The sequence below is a fragment of the Echinococcus granulosus genome (genome assembly GCF_000524195.1).
Source record: "Echinococcus granulosus chromosome Unknown EG_S00014, whole genome shotgun sequence".
Lineage (NCBI taxonomy): Eukaryota > Metazoa > Platyhelminthes > Cestoda > Cyclophyllidea > Taeniidae > Echinococcus > Echinococcus granulosus.
In genome coordinates this window covers 1180663-1208629 of record NW_020170394.1, presented here as the reverse complement: position 1 = coordinate 1208629, position 27967 = coordinate 1180663, and the positions used below count along the sequence as shown (strand labels likewise).

At 40.9% G+C, this 27967-nt stretch overlaps 4 protein-coding genes across 4 annotated transcripts; 2 read left to right on the top strand and 2 right to left on the bottom strand. All coding sequences in view use genetic code 11, as the record gives it.

Moving 5' to 3' along the window:
• Window positions 1–771: 771 nt before the first annotated feature.
• On the top strand, window positions 772–12499 carry EGR_03006 (Cell division protein kinase; the record flags this gene model as incomplete). Its single annotated transcript, XM_024492255.1, has 10 exons — window positions 772–1085; window positions 2325–2419; window positions 2733–2827; window positions 3469–3531; window positions 4610–4854; window positions 5600–5693; window positions 7678–7750; window positions 7928–8101; window positions 9419–10077; window positions 11930–12499. 10 exons carry the CDS (start codon window positions 772–774, stop codon window positions 12497–12499), a joined length of 2382 nt encoding a protein of 793 aa, XP_024353450.1.
• Window positions 12500–14483: 1984 nt separating this feature from the next.
• On the bottom strand, window positions 14484–14735 carry EGR_03005 (hypothetical protein; the record flags this gene model as incomplete). Its single annotated transcript, XM_024492254.1, has 1 exon — window positions 14484–14735. The coding sequence occupies one exon, from the start codon at window positions 14733–14735 to the stop codon at window positions 14484–14486; it is 252 nt and encodes an 83-aa protein (XP_024353449.1).
• Window positions 14736–17269: 2534 nt separating this feature from the next.
• EGR_03004 (Cyclic nucleotide-gated channel cone photoreceptor subunit alpha) lies at window positions 17270–23861 on the top strand (the record flags this gene model as incomplete). Its single annotated transcript, XM_024492253.1, has 8 exons — window positions 17270–17323; window positions 17694–17851; window positions 18445–18656; window positions 19543–19860; window positions 20556–20868; window positions 22334–22520; window positions 23026–23242; window positions 23476–23861. 8 exons carry the CDS (start codon window positions 17270–17272, stop codon window positions 23859–23861), a joined length of 1845 nt encoding a protein of 614 aa, XP_024353448.1.
• Window positions 23862–24023: 162 nt separating this feature from the next.
• Window positions 24024–26360, bottom strand: EGR_03003 (Maf-like protein; the record flags this gene model as incomplete). The annotated part of the gene is made up of 6 exons (XM_024492252.1): window positions 24024–24165; window positions 24576–24731; window positions 24766–24866; window positions 24900–25031; window positions 25068–25214; window positions 26262–26360. 6 exons carry the CDS (start codon window positions 26358–26360, stop codon window positions 24024–24026), a joined length of 777 nt encoding a protein of 258 aa, XP_024353447.1.
• Window positions 26361–27967: the final 1607 nt, after the last annotated feature.

Below are 27967 nucleotides of genomic sequence, written 5' to 3'. Positions count from 1 at the left end.
TTCCCATTTCATTTTGCATTCCTCAGCCTTGTCGTATTTGCATGTGAGTCAACATAATAGATGGTAAGTTTTTAGTTGGGAGGTTAAAATATGTTGCAGCCAAATTCAAACTATGCTCAGGCGTAATGTATAAATTGTCTAATTTTGATGTCGTACACTATTGGTAAGGAACGCAGACTTATTCTAGAATAAGCGCTCTAGCAAATTTGAACTATCGCGTAGATTTTGACCGTGCTAAATGCTATGAAATGTTATCCCGAGCTTTACTACTCCCACATTTGTATTGCGTACCGCGTATAATTAGTGATAGTTGAATTATATATACCTGTATAATGACTACTGAATTATCTATTCTGGAAGATGACATAGTAAAGGGCGCACTTTGGGAATGTCGACCATCAACTTCACGATGCTTAAGACAAATAATCTGCACTTCCGTTAGTATTTTGAGATAAAATGAAATCTCAGCTCATCGATGCACAACGCTCAACAAGTTTGAAAACAAATCGAGGGAGCTCTGTGCTGTTGGATTGCCAAGAGAATATAACATTTATTACAGCACTATCTGAAAATCTATGTGCTACAAGCAGGGAGAAAACCAATGCCATGCGGCCGGTCAAAATTTCATAAATAGGAGTCATTTAAAAGACATGGTTTTAAGCTTTTGTGTATAGACCCACTGTATCGATATTTACTGCCCGTACCTCTCAGCATATACATAGATCTAAACATCAGCATAGAAATTCATGCGCAACCTGAACCAAATAGCACATGTTAAGTGCGCTGTGTGTGGCGGCAGGTTTCGGAGCCGCAGACACAACAGGTTTCTCGTCGACCGTGGCGGGGACGGAGACGGAGGCAGAGGCGAGGACTGCGGGGGAGGGCGGAGGAGTGGATAGCGTTGGTCGCGCAGGCGACGACAGCGGCATTTCCTGTCGCTCTGGAGCGACGTGGCGCTCGCGCGGCTCCTCCGCTGCACGGTCCGCCGTGGCAGGAATCGAGTCGTTTGGCGCCATTGAGTCCTACAAGAAGTTGGAGGTGCTCGGCGAGGGTTCTTACGCCACTGTCTATCGCGGATATTCTCAGTAGGTCGATACGACTGACCACACTTCCTAGCCCTATCAAGCCAACTACTTAGTTTTCCTCTCCACAAAAAATCATAAATTTTACGTAGTTAAGCTAACCTACTTATTTCATACTGTTTCGAAGGGGAATTAATTGAATAACAAAAAGCCAACAAAAAGGATGATATTCATTCCCAAAATACTTATCTAGGTAACTCCGAGTAATAAAATACTCAACGAGTAGAGGCTAATAAATGTGCGAATGTCTTATAAATCGTAACTGATAAGCCATGATATGAGTTTAGCAACTTATCCAAGTTAGGAACATCTTTAAAACCCTAGAACCTGAATAGTATGGTTGGACTTGATCGTTTTTGATCTGCTAAGCTGCTGTAATAGATAACGAAGTGCACTATTCCGAATGCAACTAAACGTATGCTTCGACGAAGAGAATGGACTATCTGTTATGTATCAATACCCTGTATCATAAACATGAATTCCTTCTTACAATGGCATGGATTGACGCCTCTGCATACTCAGGGTCACCTTTGGGATTCAAACTAAAAATAGTTCATCAAGTTTACTTAAAATTGACAATAAGTAGATTGGCTTATTATAAAAAGGTAACTGGATATGCTTCTATTATGTACTCAAATATAACATACCAGAAGGTATGCTACTCACTATAACGGTGTTGTGAACATCGAAGTGTGCTGTTCAATTAGTCGATAAATGACGACAACAACGCACTAACGAATTTTAACATCCGCCTTCAACAATGGTTCACCTTTAATGGGGCTATCTGCAGCATAGCTTTAAGTGTATGCACTCATCGTCGTGATAGAAACCCATTTTAAATTATTCCAAATGTGTTAGTCATCATACTTTCTTTTGAAGTTATTTTTGAGCTGTCCAAGTGTCCGAGGACACAAATGTTTAGGCAGCACCTGCCATTATGCTAATTGCTCTCACCGAAATATGCAATAGCATTAGCTTGTGAATGCAGATGTGTCTATTCCTGAGATAACGGTGACATCAAAACTTTCATTAGCCAAATATTCACCGGCTCCTTCAAAATCTCCAAAGGTACGGTGGTTGAGAGCCAGTGAAGGCTTTGGATCGGGAGTTGGCTTAAAGCATTATGTTTTTGTAACAAATTAGATATTGGTAGTCACTCGATAGAACCTGTAAAGTTCGCTACTGTGTACAGTGTCGACTATGAACTGAATTTTTATTGACACACTTTCTCCCACATCATAGTCTCACCAATCGTGTGGTCGCTGTTAAGGAAATTCGGATTAATCAAGAGGAAGGACTCCCTTTTACGGCCATCAGAGAAGGTAAAGTCCTGGGTGGTATTCGAATACATGTATCGACATAACTTTTAATGCATGTAGTAGTTGCGTACCTCCTTAAGGGCGTCAAAACAATTTAAAGAGTGCTTATAATTAAACCTTCAAACGAGGCCTTTTGAAATATGTGGCAGGTTGGAAGCCAGACTAAAATACTTCATTTTATCCAAAGTACTCTGACAAATCGCCTGCCTTTATTCTATATGCCTTTCATGAATTCATCCTGTTAGTCGGAAGCCTCCACAATTTTGACGACCAAATAATGCGTCGATGAGCGTTGATTCCTCACTGCAACGGACCCATTTTTTGTTTCTAGCCTCATTACTGAAGTCCCTGCGTCATGCAAACATTGTCACTCTTCACGACATTGTACATACAAAACTCACTCTCAATTTCGTCTTTGAATACGTGGTATGTTTACAATCGTAAAGCCTCATTTTATATTTGTAATGTATTCGGCATCAACACTCGGCAAGCATCCACCGAGTTAAGATGAACTCCTCTCCAAATTATTGTCTCAACGATTTAAAATAACAAATTTCGGTGAAACAATCTTAATTATGGTTTGACCTTGTCCTAAGGCCATAATTTTATTGTGCATTTTATATATTTTGATAAGTGATTGTTTTGTAAACAAATTTTACCTCAAAACTACGAGATTTTTATTGCATATGATGCCATGATTTAAATAGGCCGGCACAACTTTAAGGGAAAGTGTGTGAATGCCTTCGCTTTGTATGAACTCTTAGAAGCCGTCTATATAAAAGGTTCAGTCGTTTTACTGGCTGTGATGCTTGAAGGAGTCTTTACTCATTTTATTTGGTTATTAAAAGAGTTGGTATTTTGCTTATGCACAACAAAGTGGTAATCACCATTGGGGTCCTTTGGTATAAGTGTCCGTACCTCCGTCGGACTTAATTAATTGGTCAGTTTTGGAAAACTAAGAGTTTGTGGCTCTTTCTTTCGAGCATTTATACAAACATTTAAACTATCAACATGGATATCCATGGAAGTATCACATTATTCACCTTATCTATTGTTAAACCGCATAGGATTCTGATTTGAGTCGATTGATGGAGAAAAATCCTAAAGGTCTCAAACCCCAAAATGTACAGGTAAGAGTTGATTGTATAACACTTGCTGCTGTAAAATTAAATAAAATAGACTGCCAGCAGTCAGTTTTTGTAAAAGTTAGAAACGAAGTACAGAACATCGTCCTTCCACATTAAAGGGAAGGCATTAATCTCAAATCAAAATCATATAAACTACTTCATTTACGTTCGTTCGAGCTATGCCTTATAGACTTTAACAAATACTAATATTTCTATATTTATCTACTTCAGCATTCTATGAGGCAGACATACTTTCCATTAGCATTCCATCTTGTTCACTCAATGTTTTTTTACTTTTATTTTTTGTGGATTTCCCTCTCCAAGTAATTGACTAAGGTAGTCGGATTCACAAAAGGTGTGACGTCGCATAATATTTTCTTCCCCTGTAGCAGAAAAGGGATCGGTTGATACCTGCCAAGTTTAGTGTTCTTAAATTAGGAGTGAACAGCTTACTTGTGGGGACGGTTTTTCTATTTAAGTAAACATTACAGCAACTCGCAACATTAATTTTGCCATCCCTTACAAATTGTGTTTTCGGTGTGCCTTGGAACTTTTACCAGCAAAAGCTCGGGAAATATATGGCCATTTTATGGTTTTTCTTTAGCCCATATTTCATAAATGAGCTAATTTAATAGGGTTTTGATATTCCATCACCACATCTTGATCTGCATTTCCCATTGATGGTTGATTGCTAAAGTCTGGCAAAATTGACCTCTGTTAAAGCATCCATATGAGGATAGCAATCAAGAATCAGTGGTAAAAGGTGTTGTAAAATGGGTTTACGCAAGCATATGCGTATTTGAATGCATAAGATAGCTAGTATGGCAGAGCGTTTGTGAATACACGACTTCGGTATAAATACAGTAAAAGAGCTTTTAAAAGTTTTGTTTCTTTAGTTTGATTGGCTGTAGGAAGGCTTTCAGTAGTCATGCGCCATGAAAAATTGGCGAATGCTGTTTGGAGTCTATCTTTCCTAAGGGCCAAATGACGAGGGCAGGTGTGTGTTGGCTCCTACGTATTTGTCAATAGGAGTTTCGTAAAATATTGGATTCTAATATTGACGTTAAATGCCATTTTCCAGTTACTTCTCTACCAATTACTGCGTGGTTTGGCGTACTGTCATGACCGTAGAATACTACATCGTGACCTAAAGCCCCAGAATATTCTCGTGTCGGCGAACGGCGAACTCAAATTGGCTGACTTCGGCCTGGCTCGAGCCAAGTCAGTCCCGAGTCATACCTACAGTCATGAGGTTGTCACACTCTGGTACCGACCACCCGACGTTTTATTGGGCTCCACGAACTACACCGCTTCTCTCGATATGTGGTAAGTAGCCTGTTGTCCGCATAAACAATACTACTCCCATTCATTTAGTCACAGAATGCCGAATAGTAGCTAACAAATGGCGTGACGCAGTGGTAATAAGGTAGTGAAAAATTGGCAACGAATAGGTCTCATGCCTTTGCGATAAAATGTATTGTTTTAGGGGCGCAGGGTGCTCAAATTATGGAAGCATTCGTTTAACGTCACAGTGCCACCACACCTATTTTATTTCACCGCTAGGTACACTGTGAATGTTACTGCCAATAAATAGGTAAACTTCTTTCAAAACATTACCTATCAGGGGAAAATGATTACGAAGAGTATGTTTTTGAGCAAGCAAACTGTTGACGTCAACTTTGCAATTTCCGAGATATGGTTTAGATACCTATGCTCTTATGTAAATAAGTATTCTAGGAGTAATAAAGACATCTTATTTTGAACCAAGAATCAGGTAATTCCAGCAATAAAGTCGCGATTTCACAATGTCACAATTTACACTGCAATTAAGTTTATCCAACTATTTGCTTGTGAACGTCTTCTTACAATAAAACGTCACTTTATATCCAACTACTGCTAAATCTGCTCAGTCGCGAGCTAGTAATTAGCCTCAAAATTAAAAAAATAGGTTCTTCAGAAGACGAAAATCCTCATAAAAAGATTTTGCCTATTGTTTTTAAGAAAATCTTTGCATTTTACACTATCAGGAGTTTGACTTGGTTTGTAACAACTTCGTACTTTTTCACTGCAGGGGTGTCGGGTGCATATTTTTGGAGATGCTTTCCGGTGACGCCACCTTTCCGGGTGTGGCAGACGCTGTAGATCAACTGGACAAGATTTTCAGGGTACGTTACGATAGTACGTTCACTTCCATTTCTTATTTCCTCACAATGAGTTATAGCATTAGCCTATCATCATTATGTGTGTATCGTTGAGATACCACAAAATTGTTACCATTTTCAGTGTACACAATTTCAAAGAAAAATTCTATTACCTGTGATACAGGAAATTGCGCTATTTTAACTTCATTTAATACCTATTATTTCCTTTTAGACAATATGTACTTATGATTTTATTTCCACCACGGATTTTGGGATCGATTAAGACTAGTTTGTTTGTATCACAGTATTTGTTGCCAATCTATACTTATTAAACCATTATTTTTTTCTTTAACTCTGGTTTCGCTTTTATGATGCCACTGTACACTGAGAAGGATTTTGGGTTTACCTTAGCAGTCTTTTTAGCTGACAACCTTTATAATGTTTCAACTGAATCGAAAGCACAAGGATCATGTCAGATCCTGACACTTTTCTCCTTGTAAAGCTGCTCTTTATGCGATCGTTTTGTTTCCTCATGAGGTACTTTGATAAACATCTGTTACTCCACACTTGTGTTTCGTCAAAACTAATCCTCACGAAGGATTCATTGTAGGAATTTGGATCCATACAGATCCATCAATTAACAGTTTCTTTATTGCAAAATTTATACAATAACTGTCAGGTCTAGCCCATGTGTCTGCTACAGTAAGCCACGAGTGACGTGTGTTCTTATGTCAATCTGTTTTGCAAGGCCCATCCCACGAGTGGGTCCCAGAGATTTCCAGAGTATGGTATACTTTCCGTTAGTACTTAATTTTCGAGATTTATTTCGCCTATCCTCCACCATAACTTTTGGCGTCTGAATGACGATAACTGTCAGGTGCTTCGATGTCAGCTTGCAAATGGAGGTACATACTCGCGTTCATCTTGTTATCTGAGGCAATCGAATACCAGAATAAGTTTGCACGAGAGCATTTGAAAACTTTTTCGCTTTAAACGCGAGCATTAGTACCACTCCAATAAGTGAATTTGCTGACTGAGTCGATGGAACACAAAAATCCGATTAATGAGTGGCATCCAAGGTAATCCGCTTCGCTTACCCAATCAACTCGCTACGTTGAGAGCGTGCATCAGTACGGGAATTCAGCTGCACGCGGACAAGGGCATTTGGTGTCTGCGCTTCGCGTGTCCGACCCCATCCAATAGACGCTCTGCATGGGTGTGGTCTTGCAGACGTCCCCACCCAGTGACTCATGCAGGCGCGGTACCACAGTAGCGTTGGCGGGTTATGGGTAAAACGCCTTGTTTAAGTTTTCACAGGGGAACACTAAGTGCTCATTGATTAGCCTTCAGCTTCTTCCCATTCGCTTCCATCCGTTTTACGGCCAATACCTGCCTTATCACGCTCTCACCACCGTCAATTCACTAGATGTACGAAGCATTTACATTTACCACCAGAACTTCCAAGTCTGGCACCAAAGTATCAAGTCTTTTGTTGACTGTTAAAATATGGTTCTCATTTAAATATCCCTATTTCTTTTTTTAAAGTAGAATCTTTGGACGAGTCCTTTCACTACGTTACATTTTTGAAAATTGTAGATTGGAGTTGCCGCAAATCCAACGACAGTGTTGATAACAGATTAGTACATAGAAGGTCGGCCAAATAATTCGTCCAATTTTATAAATATTTTAAATGCAGTCTTGAATAGACAAAGTAGTCAAACAGATCTCGGTATTTCTTGGGGCATTTTCTTCCCAAATTGAGAAATACAGCTTCTGGAAAATTTAGGAAATGCATGAAGAGGTAATGCATAGTGTCTTAAAATAGTCTTACTCAAATTATTGTAATAATATGAAATCGCTTCTTTGTAATCACTGTATAATTAGGATTTCTATAGGGTCGTTATTGGTGTCTAATGTAATTTAACACAAATTCACAAATCCCGCCATTGGTTTGTTTGGTGCACTTAGCTACGATAGCTGCTGATGTTTATGTCCCGTCCCCTTGCAGTACATGGGTACACCTACGGAGGAGACTTGGCCCGGTGTCTCGAAGCTTCCAAAGTATAAGAATCTGCTAGGCAGTTCCTCGCATCGTCGACATCATCGTCACCACCATTCTTACCAGCATCGTCACCATCAACATCACCACGGCCATCATCATCAGCAGTCGCGGTCACAGCAGCCGCATCAGCATTTGTCCACCGGAGCACGCGGAGGATGGCCAGGAAAGGGAGGGTGTGGGCTGCTGTGGCACGCAGGGAAACCGCTAAACCACGTGGTACCGCGCCTCGGTCACATCGCACATGCCACCACCCTCGCCTCTGCCCTCCTCCAATTGCCCCCCGAGCGACGCATCACTGCTCGCGCCGCTCTCCGCCATCCCTACTTCACCGTCTCCCTTCCGACGGCTCAACTCGCCTGCCTACCTGACAGTAAGGCCTTAAATTATATCAGACCGTAGTGACAGTTCAGCTATGCTCAAATGCTCTACTTATTTGGAGATAAGATTCATGCGTAAGTAGTTACTTCTCTCTAAAACTTTTCACCAGTTTCGGTGAGGGTACTTTATATTGCTTGAATAGTCCTTCTCAAAATTTGGAATTGGGTGCATTTATATCATTACACAACAGCTCATCTGCTTGCACGCCCCACATATTCTCATCTTCTTACGCTTGTTATGCACTTGTCGTCTAATCAGCGAGACCGAACACCCCAACATGCAGATAACCAGACTGCTTAACTATACCACCTTTCTTATGGGATTCTTCCGAAACACAACCCAGTTTTGTATCCTAACAAATTGGGGCACTAAATTACAAACATAGTTTTGAAAGATGAGGCACAGTCAGTACTTATTGTGGACAACAGAGTGTAATACACCGGTGTTTGTTGGTTTATTGTTTGACTTTTCTCCCATAAAAGTGCCAATTAATTTTGCTAAAAGTGGCTTCAAAACCTGAAACTACACAGTTTCTCAATTTAGCCACATTTTTATAAATGCCTGTTTTTTTCACTCGGCAAATGTATGATTGAAAATGGTTAAATATATTCTCTCAAATAAGTACCCACTTCCATGGCTGTTTTGTATGAGATAACGGAGCACACTTTTAAGTACAGGGTCTCTGTCTCAAGATGGCAACAAAAATGGTTGATTAGTCATGTGAACGATTGAATTAATTAGACCATTTTTAAAAGTACACATTATAGTTATTTTTAAAAACCAATACACGTTTTTCGCTTTGCATGCCTGACATACAATCAAAAAATAAAACTTTAACTGAGAAGGTCCATATAGCTTAACAAATTACAGAAAGCATATGATGAAGAAACGTATATCAAATTTTCTCCGGAGCATTCCCAGAATAATTAACCACAGAATAGCCATGACGGGAGCATATTGTGTCAATGTCAGGTCTTGCTGAAATTTTAGTGATTTTGAGGAGAGACCAACTGTTATACAATTTTTTTTTCTAATATCCGAGGGCAACAAATTATTTCACTACTTGGCCAAGTAGCTCTACTAAATTTTCCTACAACCGTTTTGGAGTAACTAAGATAGTGTCGTCCAGTCTAAAGCGATTCCTGACTCTATAAATTGTCTTTGTAGATAAAACTCATTTCAAGTACCAAGGCTTGTATTGTTGAAATACGAACGTGCGGAAATTGTTTGCGAAAGTGATACTTGCTTCTAAGAACGCTCTCAAACCAAGTCAACTCAATGAAGTAATAAATTGAGGTATTTCTTTTAGCTATGTCTATTTTTACCATTGCCGGACTGCGGATGACCTCCGAGGACTCCCCGCCACGCTATTCCATCAGAAATACAGGGAAATCCCAGAAACATCTCTCGTACAATGACAATGCCAACATGACAAGTGATAGCTCAACTAACACATTCTCCTGCACGTCCTCCTCCTCCACCTCCCCCAATTGCATCCCTCCCTCTCCGGTCGACCGGCCAACCACTTCTCTGGATGAAGAAAGAAAGAAGGAGCCTTCGTCCTCTCAATGTTCGAATCCGATTCATCCGCCGCCACCGCCAGTACCGCCGCTATGGCCTCCGTATCCATTATTCCCACCCCATCAACAGCATCAGCACCAGCAACAGCAGCATCCCCAGATTGGAACAAACTCAAGAGCGCCGTTTCTCCCCTTCTACTGTTTGCCGACCTACATGTCCCCTTCGTCAGTCACCTCCACGACCCCGGGCCCACCCATCCAATCCTCCGCCTTCATTCCCCTTCCAGTGCGACCGATTCTAGCGCCCTGGGTACCTGCTTATCCGGTCCCGCCAAACACAAGTACCATGACAACTCCCACCTTAGAAAAATCAGATGCTTCACAAATATCGGTGCCGCTTGCATTCCCCACCACATCACCGGATGTTGTGTGGATGGTGCCGTGGATAGTAAGTTTTGTAAATACGGAAATGACAGCAGATTAGGAAGCTTAGGCTAAGATCTTTCACTCATTCTTTCAAATAACAGCAATGGCTCTCGGGGTTGCCCTTTACTTGCAACTCCGTCATCACTCTACTTACTTTTTCCATTTTGAATTCGACTTTTTAGTAAATGAAGTCAAATTTGAACCTACATTTCTGGACAAAATTATTCGTGAGAAGGCATAATTACAAGAAACTCGAGTTCTTAATAATTGTGAACTTGGATCATGACAACCTAAGCACTTTAAAAGTAGTGAGACATTTGGTACATATTTCATCGTAATCTTGTGTGTTATACATGAGTGGAAGTAGTTTTCGTCCTTAAATTGGATTGAAAAGTTTTGCCTTTTTGCAAATCTTTATCACTTGGCCTCAATAAACTGCCTTACGCGGTTTGTGATTCCAGCCATGTGCGCTTGCGTTTCATCTGGAGTTTGTGCGGCGCGCCCCATTAACATGGAAACGTTTTTAGTTTTATTGCATGCTCTAAATTCATAGAGATGTTATCAAATTTCTAAATCAACGAAGCTTTAGGCAGTTGCAAGAAAAAAACTTGACTGCGTTCTTTTAACTGTCAAACTAGCACACTAACTTGGAGCCTAGTAATGCAATCAAGATGCAAGTTCAATTTAGTGCTCTTAAATGCTCTTTTAAGTCTACAGTACTGTTGGTAGTCAACAAAACGCTTCATCTCTAGCTTTAATGCAAACCGGTAGTGAGTAATGCCGTTTTCCTCCGCTGGAAATTGCCATTAATCCATGGTCTCCTGTTTGTGGCATCAGATCGTGATCTAAATAGCGAAGCGAAAAGTCTCGGAACGCTGATGCAAGATTCGCAGCCCTTGCACTCACTACTCTGTAATAATTCGCTCCTCACATCTGTTACACAGGCTCAGATTGAATTGCCATGAATTACTATGTGGGAGTTTTTTTTATTGTCACGTAAAGCCATACTAACTGCGCAGTCCTGCGGCTACCCAATCGCGTTTCTCTCGGATGCGCTGGTCGTAGATCAACCAATAGCTCGTCCAAATTCGCGTTGCAACTAGGGCTAAGTTGAAGTAAACGGTGTCAAGCTAAGTAGTGCTCTATTCATCCAAAAAGAAGAAGAAAAGCACTTTTAGTGATGATAATTATAGGAAGACGCTTTGTCATTGGGCGAAGTTCAGACAAGAATATAACTTAAACATGCAGATATGTCCAAGAAAGTGTCGTAGGATAAATTTAACGTCTCCATGATGAAAGAACCCCACTCAAGTATCTTGACATCAGTAATTTCATAGCTATCCATTTAAGCAGATGGACGTCAAAATTGCTAACGAAGATTTTGTGTCAACACGGTGTTAAATGCACTTTTAGCGACTCGAGACGTCAAGTCCGATTTTTAGTATTATGCAGCATTCTTTTTATGAAACAATACTAGCGAATCTTTGTGTAAAGCTTGTCGTAATTTGTTAATGCGACTTTTTTCTGTTCAATGGTGATTTCTTTGCCTTGATACCGGTAAATTGGTCGATCAATTGCTCGCGATTAGGCACATTCCACTTTCACATGTACTTCTACACGTAAAGGGGTTGCGAAATTCTTTTAAATGACAAATTTAGGTTTCAAACCACTGGAACACTTTAGCAATATGCTGCTAAAAAAAAGAAGAAATTAGTTACTTTTGAATAGCGAGGTTGCGATGCCTGAAGCACCCAATGAAAAATTATGATTTGTAAAAACTAGTATTCAGCAGAGTTTTTTTTGTGGTCTTTTTTTGATCTACCGATCCTATTATTCGTTTTGAATATATCATAGTTTTGCACTTTTTCATTCAGCCCCAATCCTTTTATCCACCTGGCTATCCCTTGGTTAGTCCTTCTGCTACCGTCTATCCACCAACTACCAATCCAGCTCAAAAGTCGGTTGCCCTGCAGACAGGCGATTCAATGAGTGACAACTCACAGACTGTCTACACCTTGGTCAAAGACAAAACGCGCGCAACGAGGAATGTTCCAGTTGAGCCTGTTGGCAGTAACATTAACAGCACCACTGCAACAAACACGGCTACTGCTGTTCAGCTCCCTTCCACAGATACCGTATCGGGAATGGGTGACTCCATGGCCGACATCAGCTTCAGTTTTGCTTCGCAGCACTTACAGCGACAGCAACAGCAGCGTGGCATGTTCCTCAGTAATCATTACGGACCTGATAGACTACTTCGTGGGACCTCTGAGGCGGAAGTCACTAGAAGTGCCAGTTTTCACACGGGTGACCAATTGAGAGTCGGATCATCTTCGGTGATGCTTCGGATGCCACGATCACGAGCCCGCTATCCCGGTGTCTACGTCTGGTCGTATGGAGAGGAGGTGGAGGTTCAAGGGTTCCCAACTGGTCAGCGAACATAGAAGATAACGATTATCTTTCGACAGCAATAAAGCAGTTTGCAATTATGTCATTTATACATGTGTATATCCTGCAAATATAGTTCGATGAGACTGAAAATTTCTCGTTTTCGGTGATTAATTAAGTGTTCCCAAACGGTAACGCTGAAAATGTGGCGTACCGGCCAGAAATCAAAGCATAGCGAAAGCTTATTTTTTTTTAATGGTTCTTGATGGAATAAAGTGGTCATACATTCGAAATTAGACCAACGACAATGGATGTACATTTATGTGTTTACATTAACTTGCAATAAATTTTATGGTTTTGCCTAACTGTGGGTTCAAGTGAATGATACACAACTTTTGAGTGTAGTCTACCAGTTGCAATGATTATCATCCAGCTCTTTCTGACGTTTATTTACAGGTTTTTAGAATCCAATAAAATAGAATGAATTTCCATTTGCCACTGCGGTAAAACTTTAGAGGTTAGTACTGCGAACCATAGAGGCATTCTGCTTTGTTTGTAGGCCATTTGATGCAGTAAACGGATACTGGGTGGCAGCATTCATTCAGTTAGTGGCCAAACTATGCACATCTCTAATAAAAATTCACCTGGGTAGTTTTAGGTCAAGATAATAATTTCAACTAAACCAGTCACCTGTACGATAAGATTGGATTAAATTTTCAACGAACCGATGGAATGCGGAGGTTAACATTACGGACACAAATATACAATAACAGTACATTTGACGTTCATCAATGCAATACAATGCTTTTCCGAAAACGTCGTAAGGTTTGCAAGCCAAGTTCAAGTTATTTAAGTTGTCTGAGCCATAGGTGTTTTTTTTTTGCAAGGAGGTCGTTAATAGACGAGAATTTGTGCATTGTTTTCTAGGAAGGGTGTTTCATTGCGGGCCTGGGCATGGGAGTCAAGGCAGCTATACATTAGCCAACTCTTATCCTAAAATAGGGGTGTTGAGAGTTAAGTGATTTGTCTGAGTAGCTTTTATATCCGGCAATCCATCAACTGTTGCCCTGCCAAAAGTTACACACTCGCACCTTGGAGGGCACTCCAATTCGAGACATTCCTCCGGGAAAATATTCTCAGCCTCTCATCGTAAATTCCAGCCTTAAGTGCTTGTTCCATTCACTTAGTTAAAAACAACAGAGACATGCCGATTGCCGCTCACTTTTGGCTCTCATCCATTTACTGGTTCACATGTAAGCGTCCGTTTGCACTGATTTCAGCATTTAAGATCAAGTTTATTTGCTGAACATAACGAAAAAAAACTGCACTACGGACTGACACCTAATGTGTCACAGGTATCAAGCATAACAAGGAAGTGCTCCAATGAGTACGTGATACACCAAGATCTAAAATAGCCTCTATGAACAAAAAGGACAAAGTGGATGGGATGGTACACCCATGGACATTGAGCGTGCGTGGGTAAATAATTGAGTGAGCGTGCTCAAAAGTGAGTTAAATGGTGATGAGGTTCTGTAAAAGGAAGTACTCCCCCATAATTTGCTTGGTGGAGGCGCCGCCGCTAGCAAGCTTAACATCGCCTTCTTCAGAAGCTGTCCATGCTCCTTCAGGTTAAGGTGGTGCAGCAGCCTGGTCTTACACATTATCGCTGATTTTGGGTTTGCTACTTTCCGACTCCGTTTTCTGCGAGCAGTGTAATTGGCGCCAGGCTCAAATATACCCACATGTGAAAGCACCAACACACACAGAAATAACTAGTTCAGGGGATGTATGTTCAGAAAACTGGGTAAGAGAACTAACTACTAAAAAATTACTGCAATACGAAAGGTATATGGAAGTTTCGATTTTTTAAAATCATTCTCTACAGTATGATTGACTGAAATGCTTTGTTAACTAGTGGGCACGTGCTGGTACTGCGAATTTAAAAGGAAAGCTAGCCACCGGTGACCTGAATTGTGATTGATCTAGTCACTTATAAGTTTAACGGATGTCAACTGTTGTGATAGCAAAAGCCCTTGTACATTATGGCGGTTTAATAGTCGAATAAATAGTAAGCAAAAATGGAACATTAATTGGAGGTAAGGAAGACTGGTATAAAGAAAGCACCCAAGCTTCAGTGTTGGGCACACAATCAAGATCTTTATAATTTACTTTGTTTCCAAAAAGTACATATAAAATATCAACAAGATCCATTTCACCACAAAAACTAATGGAAGAGAGATCAAAGAGGATATTTTTTAACAGATTTGCATGACCTTGCAACGCGAACAGCATGTTAAACTGCTGGCAAGAATAAGAATTCTGTACAAAAAACTTGAGCAGCTAAATGAAGTACCAATTCGGTGTTTCAAAAGGGGGACTCCTGTCAAATCCCATTAGAGTAAATTTTGTCTAACAAAAATCATGGAGTTCATAATCCTTCGATGTCTATAAAGTCTGTTATTAAGTAAGGTCTGGCATAAACTGTATCGCATGCATAATAGTGGCATGTTTAAATCAATTATGTATAACTCACATTAAACACTCCGTACAACCACAGTGTTCCCAACGAATGCCAACAGACGAGGTCTTGGCGATCGAGCCGCACCAATTCGGCATTGACGTAACGTCGAATTGTGACGGACGGCTCACCAATTGCGGGCAACAATTACGCACAACCATTGACCCAAAGCCAGTTTTAGGGTGGACTCAAGTAACGTTTGCAAATGTCTCCAGAAAAAGCCCACTAAAAATTGTCTTGAAAATAGAGCCTAACCAAAACAATTACTGGCTAAACTTAAGTAAAGAAGTTGAGTAAAAGAGGGGAAGGAACTACTTCAAATTATCTCAAAGCAGCACTATTTGGAGCACTGATGAATGCTGCCACACCACTTCCAACCACCTTTTTGTCAGCACTGATCTACGACGAGCTGAAAAGCCTGGAACGCCCTATCACATCAAGCTACTGCATTTCTGCTTCAAGACTCTTAATTGATGGCGCTTGAACCCTCATTATGCAGCCCTAATAAAAGTATTTATATGATTGTTTGCTTTAGTGTTGCCTTAAGTTTGTTCGTGGCCTCATTAAGTACATTTTTCATCCACATTATGGAGCTGTTTCCCCTCAGCCTTAGCACCCAAAGTCTCTGGAAAGTAGCTGGTGTTGGTTGCTAGAGCAGTACTTTCTACAGTTCAGTGAATGAACTGAACCCGCATTTAGGTCGTGGAATTCCGGTGACTATCTGCAAAGCTGCGCTCGTACTTTCGATCTTCCTAACCTGTTGTTTAGCAGATGCTGCTGGGGAAAACCTGGCCAATATTGTTTTTCAAGAGGAGAATAAGCAGCTCCTTGCTATAAACTTAACCGGTTTGTAAATTTTGCTCCAATTAAATATATTTTACAATATGATTGAGCTTTGACTACACTAATGCTGCCAGTTTTTACCACTTGCCATGAAATTATGGTGAAACTCGGAATGCATTTGAGTGCCTGCATTTTCAACAATATTAAGCAAAACATTTTCTATTTCTTGTTCTTCTTTAAAGTCCTCGCACCATCAACAATGTGTACTTCAATGTGTACTTGAAGCTAATGACAAGAGCTCGAAGACTGCAAAATATTTAATAAGACCAGAAAATGCTTGTTTTGAGATCCAAAAACCAACACTAATTCTATATGTCGGTCGAAGGGAACCCAACAGGTGGAGATCACCTTTGTCGAAATCCGGTTAATGAACCACTTTGAAGATATTCCAATTTCTTGCACAATACTTGGTTTAACACAAAGTGGACACCATAATAATGTGTTGACCAGAGAAGTGCATATTGGAATAAGCCTTCGATTTGTAGAGCACAATGTCTAGCAACTACGGAAGCTCTCCTGGTGTTCATCTCACTACCACTCCTGCTGTTTGAACGGACACATGCGGATCCATCGTGCGAACAGGAAAATGCGGCTACACAAGCAGTTTATCCGTGCCTTCGATCCTAGCAGACAGCCAGGACATCACAGACTACGGATGACTGTAAGGTTAAACTAACAGACCTGACGGACCCACATATCAGTAAGCTATATTTGTATATAAGTTCTTTCTCCGGGGCATAATGTGGGAGGGACTTCGAACAGCTTGCATCATCGGCCATGCACCAGTATACATGGCTGATGTGAAACACCTTTTTATGTGTTTTTCGGATCCACAAAAAGGTTTGTGCGGAAATATTGGAGGCCTAAAATTGACTGACAAAATACAGGTGTTACAGTGCCTATTGTATACCAAAGGAGAATTCCATTTGTTAGTAGTAATGCGTTGAGTTTTCGCAATTTCATGTTCCCAACAGGTGCATTCCTTTTACATTTTGGATTTATGGTTTGTAGCATTGCCAAAACCTCGCAAAACAGCCAAAGTTCACGTATTTCTTGCGCTACCATTATTTTCATGGTTAAATGGAAGATGCAATACTTGTGTACGTATTGAAATTAGTAAATTAAAATGAGTTCTAGGCCACTATCTAGCCTCATCGTCTTGTTGCTGTGATTATTTAAAGAAATGAAGGGATTTGCGAAATGTCCATTGTGTGTCCAAAGGCTGAACATCCACCTACTTACCACTAACGCCCTTCTGCTTGGGAGGGGGAGGAGGCGGGAGATGAGGCAACGCCTTTTACCACTTTCAAATACTTAAGGAGGAAAAAGCTTCGTTTTTCCTCTCCTTCGTGATTGGCTACCATCTCATTTTTGTATTCTGGGTGTGGTTACCTTTTACCCCATCTGGGTTGAAACTGCTCCGGTGTGTTTGATTTTCCCATTTCGTACTTAGTATCGTTCGGAAATGAGTAATTCCGTTGAAACTTCCGGAAGTGCAGAGAGGAAAATTGCGAAAAAGGTAGGTAGTTTTCACCTTATTGTTTTAAAGTGATACTAGATCAAAAAGTGAAGTGGGGGATAAATCTGATTAGATTTTTAATACGTTTTCCTCGAACAGTCACTGGTGGAATCTCATTTCAAAGTAGCACTAATTCCAATAATTAAAAATAGTATTTATGCATAGGCCTGTTTGATAAATAAGCAGTGTGCACTAGTCAGTAATACAGAGTATCAAGAGAAAAAGACATGAGATAATGTTGACTGTTCGCGTCTTAGTACAGAACTGACCACACAGTTTCGTGACAGCGCAATGCAGGGATGTATCATTATTCACATGTCTTAATTCACTAGCAGGATCGGCGTGTAGTTTATCTTTTAATGCACTGCAGTGCTGCTGCTTGTGCGGTGACCAAAAACTAGCAAAACGCTACAAGGAGAGCAACTCATTAATTGTGAGCTTGGAAGAGGCGCACGATCCTACTGATGACCATGCTGACGTGGACGAAGATCAGGAACCACAAACGCCTTTGTACAAAAAAATGAAATTGTAAGTAGTTTCTTCTACCTAGGCCATAAGAACCGCGCGCTGATAACCAAAACATCCTTCTCAAATTAACTAAGAAAAATTTGCATTAGTATTAATATTATATGAGTTGATCTCGCAGGTGGATCAATGGAAGGCATAAGTTGAGCCAAAACGTTCTTTCCACTCCAAATAAATGAAAAGGTAATTATATGTTTTTTGGCAAGTAATTTGGGTTCAAAGGAAAATACAAATTTTGCCGTGTAAGGTTTTAACGATTGAACGAGTAATTAGCATAAAGTCAAATTCCAGCCAGAAGTCCCACTCTCACACCACCATGATTTTTCGTACCTGCAAATCTACGTTGAAATGGTGTTCTTAGCTGGCTTAAATCCACTGACGGCCTTGGTGAGTTCAATGAAAGATTGCATACAAGTCTTATCGAGCATTTCACAAAGCCACGCAGCATTTACGATACTTATTTTTGCAAACCCACTAGTGGATTTCATTCTTCAGTGGGGGCCGCTAGACGTGAAGGCAGGAACCAAAAATGAGAAATGGGCAACGTTAAGACCCATACACTTAATTAATTTTCATTTCACGAAAATACTTTTTAGATGGGCTCAAACTTCCACCATGGATACGTCATCGCAATTATATTATCGATGGCTGGGTTTAGTGTCATTGACAGTTCTCTACAACTGCATTATCCTCCCCATGCGCACCGCCTTCACGCAATTCCACGAACTTTCTCCCCCTGTTTGGATGTGCATAGACTACTGCATTGACTTCATCTACCTCCTCGATATATGGGTTGGCTGCAGAACAGGTACACCTTCTTTTTCAGCTCTGCGCTAAGCGTTTCTGTCTACTTTACGCCCACGACATTTTGGTATTTGGAACCCTTCAAGCACCTCAATTGCACCTTTTATTCACTTGAAATGACTAGCTTGTTTTTTGGACATGTGCAAACCAAAGCCACCTGCACATCCCGAAAAATTTATGCTCCGTAAATTAAAATTGTTCCGCATTTATCGAGAAATTGAACAAATTAAGTGGTTATCCAGTTCGTGGAACGTTACATTATTACCACTACTCGTATTGAATTACATTATAAGATTTAAAATGCCTAAAATATTATTATTAAATCCACCAAAACTCTGCCACTATAATAGATGCAATCCTATTACTGTAAGTCATTCTATTTTTAAAACCATGTAAAATGTTCGGATCTTGAAAGCTTTTAAATGGTATTTGTGGAGCAGAAAGTACAGATAAGTTTTAGCTCCTAGGTTGGTCTTAAAATATTACAAGTTATCAAATGCATTTGATTACGAAAATTGGTACGCAGTACACCTACATGAAGTAGTGCTTTATCAAACGAAGGAAATCAATGGAAAGAGTAAATCATTCTACGGGATTTTAAACACATCTTTACGGGACTGTAGTAATTTATTGCACTGTTACAAAACTCCGAGCATACAAGAAGATTAAGAAAAATCTCTATTTACATTGAGGAAAGGCGGGTAATTGATGGAGACCCTTCTTTAACCGCATGCAAACTGCAAGATAAAAGCACAAAGTTATTGCTAAAAATCGGAACAAGTAGCAAATAAAGCAAACAGCACAAATTACTCCTAATAAAATATAAGAACTTATAAATAATCCATTAGGTCTAGTTAGGAGAAGGTGACTTAAAGCCGAACCCCTCCTAGGTTATCTCGAGGAGGGTCTGGTAGTGACTGATGTGGTCAAACTGCGCAACGCCTACATCAAAAAATCTGATTGCCTCATGGACGTGTTCGCCGTCCTTCCGACGGACTTACTCTACATCTCTCAGGCCTTCACGCACTACGCCGCCTGGCTACGCCTGAACCGCCTCCTGAAGGCCTACAAGGTCTTTGAGTTCATCGCCCGCACTGAAACACGCGCCTCCTTTCCCAACGTGTTCCGTGTGATCACTCTCACTGCCGGCATTCTCATTCTCATCCACATTAACGCCTGCATCTTCTTCGAGGTTAGCACACAAACAGGTGAGGTTGATTTCCCAGGCTTCATTGCCTTTTCTCTTCCCTTCGGTTCTACATTACCACTAGAGGGTGGTATTTCCATCCTCGCTGTCACCAGGCACACAGCGACACAAAGATTAATGTTAAGCTTGAGGGAATCAGTAGAATTATCCATCAAACACGGAAAGGTAGATTTGCGTGTGTGGTTATAAGAGAGCCTTGTACTCCGTAAGATGTATGAAATATCACCCTTCTCATCGAAATAGTTGCGCAACCTATCGGCTTGTCAATTTTAAACTGCTAAATGTGTCTTTCGTGACAAAGCTCACTTAATATGGTGCAGATCAAAATGATAAATCAAATGTTTGAAGTAAAAACGTTTCTTAAATTCCCGCTCAGCATCCGTTAATCCTAAATTATGAAATATTGAAAACATAGATATAAACTGAGGCGCATTTAGACGAACCTTTTGCAGCTTTGATTTCCTCTAAAAGTAGTATTTATTCCTACAAATTGGCTTCTCTTGCATTGCCTTTTTTCTGCATGTAAAATTACTTTAAATTACAAATGTAGTTATCTACACTCAACGCCTGATTGGGAGTGAATATGTCAGGAAATAAACGATAAACGATCGTTATCCTTCATTTAATTATAATGCTTTTAAAATTAAGGAATTATCGACATTTATAAGCATTTGAAGTCACTTTACCTCTTAATAGGACTCTGTGAAAACTCGTTCGTGTACCCGCCTCGTTCCACTGACGATATCACAGATGAGCCCTGCAATCTCACAGAGCGATGGCAGTCGATTTTCTCCCAGTACACCTACAGCTTCTATTGGTCAACGCTGATCCTCACTACAATCGGCGAGACTCCAAAACCAGTTCGAGATGGGGAGTACATTTTCATCACCATCGACTTCCTTGCTGGTGTCCTCATCTTCGCCACAGTCGTCGGTAACGTTGGAGCCATGATCGCAAACATGAATGCCCAAAAGACAGAGTTCCAAGCGCAAATGGACAGTGTCAAACGGTACAATCACTGCAGTAGCCGCATAGTTTAAGTATAAACCAAATGCACTAATGCTCATGATTTTATTAAAGTAATAGAAAAACCTCCTATGGTGCTCTGAAGTAAAGGTGGACAACTATGGGAAGCTTTCAAATAAATTTACTCTTTAGATTAGTCACTACTGCAATTCAAAATCCTTAGAAGTTTCTCCACAAGACAAAAATTTGTGATTACCACTTTTAGGCAATTGTTTCTTTTAGATGCCAAAACCTTAGAACTAGCCACCCCCGTTTTGCATCGGTCATAATTCTCAGTTGTCCATTTGCCATTTAATCGTCCAATACCAGGAGGAAGTAGTAATCACCCGAAGAACGTGTTAAATAAAACAGCATCTTTCTCATATTTTACTCAAAACGAAAATTCCCACGGGGTTAAGTTTCATGGCATGAGGTCCTATGCTGTCTTATGAGAATACGACAATTTTGCGACTACTTGACCAGTGTGCTCTGTTTTCAAAGAAGTTCTTCTTGCTTAGCTTCCAGTTTAATCACATTATGTGAACCTCTATCGCAATTGCTTGACTTTTCTGCAAATAAACCGCCCTATCCACAATCCATCGTATGCACAGAAAGAATGGTGTGCCACGAACAGTGAGTGGATCGTTTAGGGATAACCAATTATGCATATTCGCTTGATGTTGGAATACAAAAGCAAATCTTCACCACCCGTCAGTCATCAATGTAGAATCTGTGCGTATCCATATGGTGGAAGAAGTGAAGAAGAAATTTTTAGTCCTTGAGGCATGCGGAATCCATCTGCTTAGTTGATCAGTTGATGTGTGAAAGAGTAGCTTCATTTTCAATCACATTAGCGGAATTTTTGAAATGTTAATCCCGACCGTGAAGAGTAGAAGGTCTTCTTAAATGGGATGGAGTTGCCTTTGAGCGACCCATCATGGGAATGAAGTTTAATAACCCTGATTCCACGCTTTCCCCAAATCCTATGCACCAGCTTTGACGAGAGGCCCCATAAGCTTTGTGATCGGGTCAGATTCCGCCCACGACTCTCTAATCACACCCACCAGGTTCAACCGACATGCTAATGTAAGAAATTCAACACAAGAGAGAGGTATTGCAGGGCATCGGTAGCCAAGTGCAGATCTGTGGTTTAATGAAAGCACAAAAAAATTATAAGTCGTAGTTACCATTTACTTATCCCAAATAATTGCAGCGAGATGTCTAGAAAATCACCCATACTTTTACCACCCAATGTTTGGTATAATTTGTTCTAATGCCATAAATCTGCTTCCTTCCCCCCTTCATTTATACACAATATCAGTACCATTGTTGACGCCTTATTCTGACTTTTAAGACTCCCCTTGTACTTAATTATTTCAAAACAGACCTTGCTACAGCTGGTGTAGTTAAATCATAGATGCCATTAGAATATAATTGTATCTTATCACGTAAATTTCCATTGAACCCAGCTACATGGAATACCGAAAAGTGAGCAAGGGCCTGGAGCGTCGAGTCATACAGTGGTTTGACTACCTCTGGTCGAATAAGCAATCCCTGGAGGAGGAGAATGTTCTCGCAATTCTACCAGATAAACTAAAGGCTGAAATCGCCATCCACGTACACTACGACACGCTCCAGCGCGTCAAGATATTTCAGGTATAAAAAACTCCCCACGCGTAGCATTACTGTTAGGCCACCATAACCCATCCACAACGTCAAAAGTTATTTCATTTGCAGATTGCCCACTTCCCTTCCTGTAATTCCACTCATTTAGTGCCACCAGCCTGGATTTCTGAATAAAGGCTAAGCATGTCCTAACGTTTCATTTCCCGATACTTTAAGATTAATTATCCGTCTTAAGACCAATGACTAAGCCTGTCTCAATGCCTTACGGACGTATATTCATGATCCAGACACGAAGGGAAGCATGGAAGCAAAGCATATTTCTGGTCTTTAAGCGGTCTCACCATAGACCCTGTTTTGTAGAGCCCCGCACAGTGCACATGCATGCAGTTGGTATTTTTACCGCCCCTTTTGCCAGTATGTTTACTAGAGTGATGAAATTTTAGAAACCAGATCCTACAGAATCCTGTAGACTATCTGGTGAGATTTTATTATTAACGACACCGCAATACCTTCCATTTTTCCCAACTCTTTAAAGGACTGTGATCCCGGATTACTGGTGGAACTTGTTCTGAAGCTGAAGCTCCAGATTTTCTCCCCAGGAGATTACATCTGCCGCAAGGGCGATATCGGGAAGGAGATGTACATTGTTAAACGCGGAAAAATAAGCGTAGTTGCAGATGACGGAAAAACAACGTTTGTGACGTTGGGCGAGGGCACGGTATTTGGGGAAATCTCCATCCTTAATATCGCTGGTAAGCTACACAATGCCTAAAAATCGCCCCTGTTTTATAAAACTGTCATAATCAATGGGAGGAATTAACATAATGGTAAATTTTTCAACCTCTTCTTCCCCTTCCAGAGAATTGCGGGTGATTAACCACCTTTTGCTCGCACGGCTGCGCTCAAAGCAAAGTGCAATAATTTTGAACTCTAGGTCGCAGGTGCCTTTTCACTATGTGGAAACCCAATATTCTCCCCCTTATAGGCAACAAAACAGGGAACCGCCGGACAGCAAACGTCCGCTCCGTGGGATATTCCGATCTCTTTTGTCTCAGCAAAGACGATTTATGGGAGGCGCTGACGGAGTACCCTGAAGCGAAGGAAAAACTCATGGAGGCCGGTCAGCAGATGCTAAGAAAGGACAACTTGTTGGACGAAGAACTTCTTCGCAAAGCCGAAGAGAACAGAGAAACTATTGAGGAGAGGGTCAATAGAATTGACGCAACACTGGAACAGATAGGCACAAAACTAGCTCGGCTCCTGGGAGAGTACGGATCAAGCCAGGCGAAAATAAAGAGAAGAATAACTCGACTTGAGAACCAGCAATTCAACTCACTCCAAACAAGTATTGAAGAGGCTTTTTCAAAGTGAAAGTATCCAATAAAAATTGATTAAACCTCCCAATAAAGCCATACTGTGATGCCAGCCAGGTAATCACTCGAAAACAGAACGAAATTCACGATCACAAGTCTTTGATTTCTGGAAGAAGCTAAAGATTCAATAATAAAAATGCACTACAAAAATGTCATCATTTTAAGCGTCATTCATTAGTTTTTCGTATATATGTTTGCAAATTTTGTGAATCGGTAGGCCGACGACGTTAAAATAGTCACCTTCGATCCCACGGATCAGACTGCAACCAATACCTTGGATACCGTAACTGCCGGCTTTGTCACTAGAATACAAAAAACAAACAAACATATTCTGCATTTACTTCTGAAAGCAAATCACTTCAAGTAAAGAACATCTGCAAATTTAATTCGTTAAAAGAAAACCATGTCCCAACTGTGAGGCATCATGAAAGGAGTAACCAAGGTAGCAGTTCCAGATGAGCAAGTTGGAGTTTACTCCATTGAGGGCTTCGCAGATGTTAAAATAATAGCCCCGTTCCGGCATACAAATATAAATAGGTTGTTAAAAAAACACGTTCAAAGGCTTCCAACAGACCTTGATGGCTACACAACTAGGCATACAATGGAATTAAGGAGTCATGATAGAGAGGCTTATGGTCAACACCGCCCGTTACCACCATTATCAAAACCCGGAGTCCACAATCTGTGCCGCCAGCTTTCTAAAATGGCTTACAGGGGTTCCCCCGTCTTGACGTAGCTATCAATCGTGTCCTGGTCCAATTTTGCCATGTAGACTTTCGTGCGCTCATTGAAGCAGCAAAACTGTGGCTCTTTATGCATCCATGCAATACACACTCCGGTGTGCACTTCATGAACCTGGTCCGATAACCTAAAAACTTCTTCAAAAGCAACAAAACACATACATTTTAAGAGTTTTAGAGGCGTCATCTGCATTTAGAGGCTTGCCCATTATCTTGTTTTTAAAAACAACCACGGTATCTGCGGCTATAATTATATCAGCATGCTAAATAGTGAGGGAGTGAGGAAGAGACGTTACCTCCTTAAGAGCCTTTAGGGCGCCCTTGACCTTGACTGTGGCAAGGGCCTCGACAAAAGCTGGGATGCTGGGAAAGTCATCCGGATTCAGATCCTCAGGAACATTTGGATTAAGTGCAGTGAAGTTGATATTCTAAACGGTATTAGAGAGAATATCATTGATACAAACACAAGTGGAGAGGAGTTCTTTGCGGCGGGGAGAAGTGCTCGCCAACACAATTGAACATCTTGCAAGCTTATCGCGGACGGCCGTCAACATACTGAAAGCGCAAAAGCGAGCTTGTATCTGTGTACCCTTAGGATTTGAGGTTTCAACCTGACCGGCAAGAACAAAAATTCATCTGAACCACTTTTCCACGATTGTTCCACCCCACCAAAATTCCCGTCACTTACCGTCGTGCATGAGGAAAACGCGTCTAGCAGACATAAGTAAACACCTCAGCAATCCAAGTTTATAAAAACATGCAAGTCTTCTTCGACGAAGGTGTGGCCAACTATGCTTACACATTCACAAATTTGACTGATATGCAATAGAGACCAGACAAATAAACATAATTTCCCAATGAATCAAAAGGAAACATAGAGACCATACATGGACCAAACGGTTAAACGAAGCTAACATGATACACTACACTGTTAAGTATGTTAATATACACTGTACTAGTATATTCAACTGCATGGTATATAATGTTGTCAACAGGTTTTTATGCTCAGAAAAAAACGATTTAATTTCAAGTCAAAGAAACAACGGTAAGGCACAGAACATACAACAATGACCCATACCACACAAAAAAGTGGCAAAATTCCATACTTGAGACGGAACATGCAAAAGTCAAAGGAGCTGCCAAGCAAAGTCTTCAATTAGAGTTCATCGAAGCAGTTAGTCATTAGGGTCAGGTTTGTCTTATGAACAAAAGGTGAAAAAACAGAGACGAACTGTCATTCCTTACACTACACCGGAACTCTCAATGAGGATATAATAGTCAGAAAACGACTTCTTAGTCCAAAATGCCAATTACGTTATGGCTCAAGACCAGCTAAGCGTTGGGATATCTTGTACGATGGAATACAACATCTTTTGAACAAGAACAAACAACACGAGTGGGTGGGTTTAGGTGATGGAAAGTTTGGTTAACTAATATAAATCACACAATGCCCGAGTGTACTGAACTTAGGGCCGGAGCACAGATCGGAAACACTGAAGGGACTAGAAATTTAGGAATGAATGAACAGCTAAAAAAGGGTGCTAAACAGTGCCAATGTTGAGAACCATTATCGTCATTCACCCCCACCACTGAATCAACCACGTACGTACTAGAAGAAGCGTAGTATTCCATTCAAATACAAAAAAAAACTACCTGACCAGTAACCCGACTTCGCAACTAAGGCGAAGATCTCCGGAGGAATCAGGTTCAAATAAGTGGGACAGGGCGAATGAATACAAAGTAATTATTTCATTCATACAAGCACATATAATCTAAAAGATTCTTTCAAGCGAAAAATAGAATTAAGTAGATGAACAACATTTATTTCTTCGGGTTGTTTGACAACTTGGGGAGAACATTAAATAGGGGTTTCAGTGGATGAAGACGGCTAAGATGTGCGATTTGTGAATCCACTGACTTTTGGTTAATGGGAAAATTATCCTGCTTCCATAGGCTAGTTATTGGGCATGCCATGCCCAGCTTACTAAGAGTGAATATTTTCTTCTAACATTATAAAACAGGAATTCATGTAACACCGAGAGTTTTCCCCTAAGACGAATTAAGAGAATGTTTGAACAGAATATACGCATATTTGGCACACAAATAAAATTTGTGGCCTGCCAGTCCGACGAAGATACAATGGTGGAGACTCATAGTGAGTATCACCCCCCGCGCTCTCCTTGATCGACCCCCTCGGACCAGCCATCACAGCGTAATCAGCGTTGTAAAGAGGTACCTATGAGCCTACCATGCCAGTCATCGAATATCCACACAACTGAGGCGATACTCGACCACAGCGTCGCTGATGCCCCCTGGCGATTCTGCTGGATCTGGAGTTTCGTCCAGTATGGGGACCAAATCCTGGAAAAGAGAAATGAGCTGGCCATCATGCGTGTCCGTAGCTAGTGGCAGGAACACTGGTTCAAAAGCAGAGTCATGTACCAAAGGGCCGGGAGTGAACATGGTTCCGTGGGGTAGGGTTTCGCGTCTGTTCCACCCTGCCACGTCGTTCTCACTCTAGGGCTACCCGGCCACATCTCTCAGGGTTCTATCCAGCTATAGAAGAGGTGGATGAGGTGTCGCGTTTTTCACACGTTTATTATCTTCATGCAAGAACGGTAAGCATCTCTGTAACGAAGTTTTTCTAAATGGTTTACGTCTAGTGTCGCTTTCGTTGTTGATAGGTTTCTTGCAAAACACGGGATCGGGGTAGTTGTCGAAAGTATACGTCATTGTCATCCCTTTTGTTGCGGGTTCCCAACTCCTCCCCGTCCACAGCACATGCCCTTCGTCTACCCCATTAAGGTTTATTACTCAGTGGTAGAAATTAATATAGGTGCCCTTCAAGAGCAGGTTTGCTTTCCTCTCCCACCAATGTAGCACCTTAGGACTTCCCTGAAGACAAAAGAAGGCATAATGTTCTGTGAAATATGCGCTATTGACCTAGAGAAGGCCTTGGGGAAAATGGTATGGCCAAGAGGCCATTTCATCCAGCAAAAGCATAATGAAGGAGTACCTAATTGGTGCCTTTACCAAAACCGAGAGTTGAATAAACAACTAACAAATCGCAAAAGCGCCTAAAATCTAACAAAAGGGTAGTCTTTTCGCTTCAATGCAGCTAAGTCAAGACTAACTAAAATCTTTTGAACCCATCCCTGAGATCATAACAAGCCAAAGTACTGTGACGAATATGTGCTACAAACGTACAGAAGGACCGTAGGCTACTGACACGGCCCGAAAACCACACCGCAGCACAACCTGCACAGGCTAAGGGGCCCGGGTAGTTAAACAAAGTAGCAAACCGCACCATTATGATTAAAAGTTAGATACAGGCCAAATGTTGTATATACCATAAGTTTGACGG